Below are 7,876 nucleotides of genomic sequence, written 5' to 3' on the forward strand. Positions count from 1 at the left end.
CTTCTTTTTTATAAATTTTTATTTTTCCTATTTACCTCTTCACTGTGTTCCTCTTCCTCCATTTACTCCCATGTCAAACTGTAAATCTCTTAGAGCCGGGACCGGCTCTTTTATACTGTATAAAGTAAAATACATATTCATAGTATCATTTGTTGTTGTTTATTCGTTCAGTCGCTTCCGACTCTTTGTGACTTCATGGACCAGCCCACGCCAGAGCTTTCTGACGGCTGTTGCCACCCCCAGCTCCCCCAAGGTCAAGTCTGTCACCTCCAGAATATCATCCATCCATCTTGCCCTTGGTCGGCCCCTCTTCCTTTTGCCTTCCACTTTCCCTAGCATCAGCCTCTTCTCCAGGGTATCCTGTCTTCTCGTTATGTGGCCAAAGTACTTCAGTGTTGCCTTTAATACCTTAGAATAATTCTCCTTTGTTTCAGTGGAAAGCTCTCGCCCTGGGCCTTTTCAGTGGTGGCCCCCCGACTGTGGAATGATCTTCCCGATGAGGCTCGCCTGGCGCCAACATTGTTATCTTTTTGGCTCCAGGTCAAGATTTTTCTCTTCTCCCAGGCATTTTAACAGCATTTAACAACGTTAAGTTTGTTTTTAATGGATCCCAGAATGGTTGTTTTTAAATCGATACTGTTGTTTTTATACTGTTTTTATGTTTTTTAAATTTTTGTATACTTTTAATGTTTACTCTTTTTAATTGTTGTAAACCGCCCAGAGAGCTTTGGCTGTGGGGTGGTATATAAATGTAATTAAATAAATAAATAAATAATAAATATTGGGCAGTCGAGAAACCACAGTCCATCAATTATTATGTGCAGTTTATTAACCATATTTGGAAAGTGCATGGTTAGTTTTAAACTTGCCAAAGCTGGAGGCAAACTTGAAACACAGAATACTAACCTTGCTTCCCAAAGGCAATCTTTGGACCCACTTTTTGGGCCAAGCTATTGCCAAACTGAGAAACACAGTACCAAACATTTCTTTCCTCCACACAATGGAGACCACAGAAGAGAAATAAATGTACAAACACTCAAAGCATCGATTCAGAAATTGAAGTTCTAGCCAACAAATTCAGCAGTGAAGTGACTGTTCCTACCCTATCAGGGAACACGTTACCATAGAGACAAACAATTAATTATTTTGCTGAGACACCAGGGAAGAAAAATTAGATTTATTAAAAGAATAGTTGCACAGATTTGTTGTGGGCAGCCATCCAGTCCTTGATCAGGAATGAGTGATAAAGTTTGTTTGGTGTTCTTTATATTAAAGCATTCAAGATGGATCAAGATTATTTCAGGTTGTTTTCTGGGGAGAGGTCAAATATAATCCAGTGATCTAATCTGCAGTGTGGTCCTGGAAGAGATCTATAATAGAAGGTTTCATAAAAAAAACACACTTCCCCATACAACATTTTGCCAACACATTTTCTTTCCCAAGCTCACTCAGACAACCTTTGGTCCACCATCTCCCTCTGGTGGATACTCTGAACACATGGTGACGAATATCAGCAGTGTGTGCAGCAGATATTTTAAAGTCTCTGTTTGTAGTTTTGCGCGTTTCCCTCAAATACATAGAGAGAAGGTGCCACCACACTGCATCTAAATGGGAAGTACAGGCACCAGATTACGACAAATTAGTTAGGTCCTACCAAGTCCGATCCAGTCTTGGAAGGGCAAGAAGTCAGCACAGCTAAGCAGGTAGAATCACTGCTCCAAACAGTCGTGCGCTATTATCATTCAAAATGGTAGATGATCCAAATGAAACAGGACATATCCCACCAGCAGAGCAGATGCTGGGACCAGCAGAGATGACCTGGGCTAAGCATTTCAGGCATATTCCTGCAGACGACACAGATTTATACAAAAGTGGGAGAATTCAGCTTCACAGATAGGGAAGGAAGCCTCTTTTCAGCAAGCCAAGTCAAAATCATCACGTTCCTGATTGTAGTTGAGCACATGCTGGCGGATGCGAGAGGAGTCCGTCCAGGTGATGAAGTCCTCCATGGCCCGGGTCACTAAGAATGCCGGGTCCGTCACAACTTCAGGGCCGACCCGAATATGTCCCTGCTCCACGAAGGTGACGGCAGATTTCATGTTCTGGGCCATGCGGAGCTTCAGGAGCAGGCAAGGCAAACGACGGCGGCAGAAGGAGGAGGCCGAGACACGGTCGCACAGCTCCAGAGAGCTCTTGGAGGCCACCAGCCCCATGGCGTAAAGCTTCTCCAGGAGCGCAGCCGTGCTCCGAGCCCGGAAAGCGGCTGATTCCGGCGCATCGCCCAAGTCTCGGATCCGGCGAGCTAGCTCCCGAACGGCCCGGCTCAGCTGGTTGTAGCGGGTGTAATCCTCCCTGCGCTGCAAGCGGTAACGACGGAGCACACGCAGCTCAGCAAGGTTCCCTGTGGCAGCCTCCCAATTCACCAGGTCGAGCTTCTTGAGGAGCTTCTGCTCGTGGAACTTCAGCTTGCGCACCATCTTCTCTTCCTAGATGGAAATGAATCATCGAGAGTAACTTACTTATCACGCTTAATAATAATGTTAATAAAACGTATAGAACAGTGGTTCCCAAACGTTTTCAGGTAACCGCCCCCTTGGTTCCACAAACTCATGCCCAGTGCCCCCTGCATGCAGCCCCTTTAAATGGGAAGCACTTGCCATAGGCTTGCCGAGGGAGGGAGAGAAAAGAGAGCGAACGCCCCTGTTTTGCAGCCGGCGTGGCGGAGCACACCAAGCAGGGTATGTCTCTTCATTAGCGTTTTGGTGCTTTTGAAACATTTCAATTCACCATTAAAAGGACACTTCTTAAGCAGTATTAATACATGTGTGGATTCTTCCCCTATATGGCTTGGGACAAAACTACCTTCTCCCATAAAAATGTTCCTGGGTTTTAAGACCTTCTGGAGAGGCGCTTCTCGGAAAAGAAAACCTCGAGCGTCCCCCTGCTGCCCCTTTGCCTCTTAGCGTCCCCCTGCTGCCCCTTTGCCTCTTAGCGTCCCCCTGCTGCCCCTTTGCCTCTTAGCGTCCCCCTGCTGCCCCTTTGCCTCTTAGCGTCTCCCTGCTGCCCCTTTGCCTCTTAGCGTCCCCCTGCTGCCCCTTTGCCTCTTAGCGTCCCCCTGCTGCCCCTTTGCCTCTTAGCGTCCCCCTGCTGCCCCTTTGCCTCTTAGCGTCCCCCTGCTGCCCCTTTGCCTCTTAGCGTCCCCCTATGCAATCCCACCGCCCCCAAGGGGGCAGTACCGCCCACTTTGGGAACCACTGGTATAGAAAGTTAACAGCAATAAACATTTCTAAAATTATCAGAGTGCTATACAGACGTTACAAGACAGAGACAGGCCCTGCCTACAGGCTTGGAATGTAACAGACACAGCAGAGAAAGGGAAAGGCATAGAGCACTTAGTGTCAATGCACTCAAGGTAGTTTATGGGGAAGTGCCTTAGCTCGGTGGAAGAGACCAGGTATTTAATGCAAGACATCCCAGGTTCAGCCCCTGGCATCTCCAGTTAGGAGGTTGTGGTAGCAGATATAGGAAAGATCTTTACTTGAGAGCATGCCAGGTTAGCTGGGAATGATGGGAGTTGCTGATGACAGTACTGGACTAGATATATCAGAAGTCTGACAGTGAGTAACTTGGTTTCCTGTATTTTTAAATGTTCCAGCTAAGTTGCATTGGCTGCCTATACGTTTCCAAGCCCAATTTAAGGTGCTGGTTTTAACCTATAAAGCCCTACATGGCTTGGGACCGCAATACCTGACGGAACGCCTCTCCCGACATGAACCTACCCGTACACTGCACTCAACATCTAAAGTCCTACTCTGAGGGATGCTCAGAGGATGGCAACAAGGGAGAGGGCCTTTTCGGTGGTGGCCCCCCCGACTGTGGAATGATCTCCCCGTTGAGGCTCGTCTGGCGCCAACGTTGTTATCTTTTCGGCGCCAGGTCAAGACTTTTCTCTTCTCGCAGGCATTTAACAACGCTAAGTTAGTTTTTTTTAACAGACCCCAGAACTGTTGTTTTTAAATGGATACTGTTGTTTTTATGTTTTTGATGGTTTTAAATTTTGTATATTTTTAACGTTTACTGTTTTTAACTTTTGTAAACCGCCCAGACATGGGGCGGTATATAAATGTAATAAATAAATATAAATAAATAAATAAAGTTGGAACTTTAGAAGAAACACAGTTAATTGGTAGATCATATGTCCAGCATGCAGAAAGTCACAGGCTGAAAATCCCCAACTTCTCTATTTAGAAGAATTAGGTAGTAGGCGTTGGGAAAAGCTCTTTTTTGCCAAAATAATACCAACATCCGAACTATGGCTTAGTGTGTTCAGACGACACACTAAGCCATAGTTAGGCTGCTAACCCTTTTCCAGCAAATGGTTAGTGAACATGTTTAAACCATGGTTATGTAGCCACCATGGTTGGGAATGAGCTTAACCACCGTGGCTTAGCATGTCGTCTGAACAGGGTCACAGTCTGATCTAACAGAAGACAGTTTTCAATTAAGATTAGAATTAAAAATAATAGCACTGCGGAGAACCTAGTCTTGGGGTAGAGGCCAATATTACATAAGGGGAGGCCTGCTGGATCACACCAAGGGTCCATCAAATCCACAGTGGCCAATTAGCTGTCGACCAAAATTGATAGCCTTCTCTCCTATGAGAATTTATCCAACCCCCTTTTAAAGCCATCCAAATTGGCGGCCATCACTACGTCTTGTGGCAGTGAGTTCCATAGATTAACTCTGCGCTGTGTGAAGAAGTCCTTCCTTTTATCTGACTTGAATCTCCGACCCATCAGCTTCATGGCATGATCCCGTTGGGCTCTAGTATTATGGGAGAGGGGAGAAAAATGTCCCCTAGCTCACTTTAGCCACACCATGCAGTGGTCTGACCCCGCGCCCCCACCCCACCCCATGGCGATCCAAGCAGAGCCACCTACCCGTGTCTTGGTCCAGCAACCAACGAATCAAACTCCGCAAGGCTAAACTCCCACCGAACGTTCTAACAAGAGCCGCGCAAGCGCCCACGTGGGAAGGCCTCAGACAACTTCCCCTTCCGGTTTCCCCCTGCATTGGAAAAGCTCCGCCCCCGCCGTCCCTTCTGAACATAGATTTATAAATCAAGACGGGCACATGCTGCTCAGCTTCCGGGTTCACTTAAAAACCTAAAAGAGGCCTGATGGAGAAAACCAAAGGCCTGTTTTGTCTAGCGTCCTGGTCCCCACAGTGGGCAAGTAGAATACCGCCTATGGGAAGCCCACCATAGGACACGAAGGCTGCATCCCTCTGCTATTCTGAGGCATGCATCTTCGGAGCCTGGCAGTGGCAAACACCCGTCACGACTAGTAGCTCATTCTCCATGGAACGCTTCTTACAGCTTGAAGAGGGGAAAGGAATAACTCCCATTGCAGCAGTCCCGTCTTCGAGGAATAGATGTGCTACTCTACACTCTTTCTATCTCTACGAGAGAAGAAGGGGGTGTAGCCGGAAATTCCGCATTTCGTGGCTTCGGGCCAATCATTGGCTTGGAAGGCGGGAAGTTGGTGAGGAGAACTTCAAACTAGCTCCAAGCGAGAGGCCGAACTCATCTTCCAACGAGAGCGGGTTGGAGCCGCCCCCTTCGTCGATGGTGATTGGTGGGCCGGCTGAGAGGACAAGAACGCCGCCAATAGGGTGGCCGAACTCTTCTTCCAACGAGAGCGGGCTGGAGCCGCCCCCTTCGCCGATGGTGATTGGTGGGCCGGCGTGAGAGGACAGCAACGCCGCCAATAGGGTGGGCGGCGCTCCGTTCCTCCCCCTCTCCCCACAGCCAATCAGCGGCGGCGGCGGTTAAAATTTGAACCGAAGCTTCGAGGGAGACCGTTCGGCTGCTCTGCGTTTCGAGGCCGCGCTTGCATTCGAGCAAAGGCATCGGAGGGGGGAGCACTGCGCGTGCGCCCCGAAGGTGAGTCTGTATGACGGGAGGGGGCGAAATAAAAGTATGTGTGTGTTGGGGGGGGATGGCGACTTCTGAACTATATTTTTATATTTCAGTCCAGATTTGTAGCCTTCCGTTTTCTCGGTTGTTTCTTAAAAAAAAAAAAGTAGTAATAATTTATTTTATTTATTAATAATTAGAAATAAAAATGGGGGTGGGGTGGAGAACGAAGATAGCCGTGGGGGTCCCTCAGGGCCCGTCGCATAAACCCCCCTCAGGGCCAAGCGCCACCGCTTGAAAACCTGAGGGAGGAGGGTGAAATAAAACCTCTCCCCCTGGCTATGAGGGAAACCGGTTTTTATGCAGGATGTGCTCTAAATATACTGTGGGTATAATCTGGGGGTGTGGGGGGGGGTGAGGGTGGGGGTCTCTCGCTTGGAACTAGTTTGAAATTCTCCTCAGGAACCTCCCGCCTTCCAAGCCACTGGTGTTGACCCGAAGCTGAGGCAGGTAAATAACGCCCAGCTGACACGTGGTATTTGGTAGCTAACAATATTATTATTATTATTATTATTATTATTATTATTATTATTATATTTGTATCCCGCCTTTTGCCCAATGCTGGGCCTCAAGGCGGCCTTACAAAATTTAAAATATACATGGGGCGGGGGGGGGGAGGGGGGAACAATATTTATTTATTTATTACATTTTTATACCGCCCAGAATAAAACAGTTGAAACCAAATCTAAAAGAAGCAAAAAAACAGAGATCCAAGGCTGCCTATTCAAAAGTCTAAAAAAATAACAACAAAACTCACACATGTAATCGGAGGAAGGCCAGAATAAGCAAGTAGATTTCCAGGCCCTTTCCAGCAGCCTGCAATGTTGGGGCCTGATGGGCAAACCAAGCTATATGTTTGACTGAAACTTTACGTGATTAGTTTTAGAGTTTTAATAAACTGCTTCAGTCCTTAGTCAGCTGTGTGGGTATTCTCTGGAGGGCTGGCTTCTGCCGTCTTGGCAGGGGATTAGGGAGGTGGGAACCTGGGTAACGGGATGGTTGGTCCGGAGCCTACCTTGTAGGGAAGGCAGGTGGACCCTGGCCTTCGTTCACAAGTACTATCCACACTCTGTAGGTAATATATCCCTAAGAATGAATTCCAGAGGGACAGCTGTCAGTAATTGTAACAAAACAAAAAAAGCCCCCAAGAGCGCCAAAAGATTTATTGTGGCAGAGTGTGACTCATTTTGCACATAACAACAACCCATTTATTTAAAACCAGTGGGCTGTCAGGACCACAGCATGCACACCTTTTCTGCTTTAGCGCGCAACACACAATCTGCTCCGTTGTAGGTTGTGGAACGTGTTGTGCAAACCCAGACTGATGGATTATTTATGGGCTAAATGACCTCTCCGTTAATCCAATGACAGACCTTGGGTTAACTGCTGGGTTGTTTAGCTCCTAACAACTCAGTGGTCTTGGTTCGCATGTCATGCTGCACAACCTATGAAGGAGCCAATCTTGGGTCTTGCGCTAAAGCAGAAGATGTGGACACACTGCAGGCACCATGCCAGCATGACCCTGACAGCCCTGCAGTGTTTAAACAGATAGGTTGTTGTAACATGCGAACAGCCTCGTCTGATACAGTGGGTTCTAGTTGTCAAAGCTTACGTTGTGGATCTTTTAAATCCGTAAAAGAGTTATTCATTGTGAAATGTTCTTCCTCCTTATTTTTGTAAACAAATCCAAGAAAATGTTTTCTTGTCTTTCTTTTTTTCCTTTTTTTTTAAAAAAGGGTGGGTAGGGGAGGAACTGACCTAGTCCCTCATGGGGGGCTCTTTCCTTCCTCCTCCTTACACGCATACGTTTTTTATAGGATTAATTTGCTAAAGATGTTCTGGTTCTTGCTGTTCTAACATCTTACACATTTTTGTACTGTTTTGTTGCAATGTTTTATG

The 7,876-nt window shown here is 47.1% G+C and overlaps 1 protein-coding gene across 1 annotated transcript; it reads right to left on the reverse strand.

Moving 5' to 3' along the window:
* Positions 1 to 1,171: 1,171 nt before the first annotated feature.
* IMP3 (IMP U3 small nucleolar ribonucleoprotein 3) lies at positions 1,172 to 5,025 on the reverse strand. The gene is made up of 2 exons (XM_063147679.1): positions 4,941 to 5,025; positions 1,172 to 2,486 (listed from the first exon to the last, which is right to left on the reverse strand). The coding sequence occupies exon 2, from the start codon at positions 2,475 to 2,477 to the stop codon at positions 1,914 to 1,916; it is 564 nt and encodes a 187-aa protein (XP_063003749.1). The 5' UTR covers positions 2,478 to 2,486; positions 4,941 to 5,025; the 3' UTR covers positions 1,172 to 1,913.
* Positions 5,026 to 7,876: the final 2,851 nt, after the last annotated feature.

Source organism: Elgaria multicarinata, chromosome 2, assembly GCF_023053635.1.
Source record: "Elgaria multicarinata webbii isolate HBS135686 ecotype San Diego chromosome 2, rElgMul1.1.pri, whole genome shotgun sequence".
NCBI lineage: Eukaryota > Metazoa > Chordata > Lepidosauria > Squamata > Anguidae > Elgaria > Elgaria multicarinata.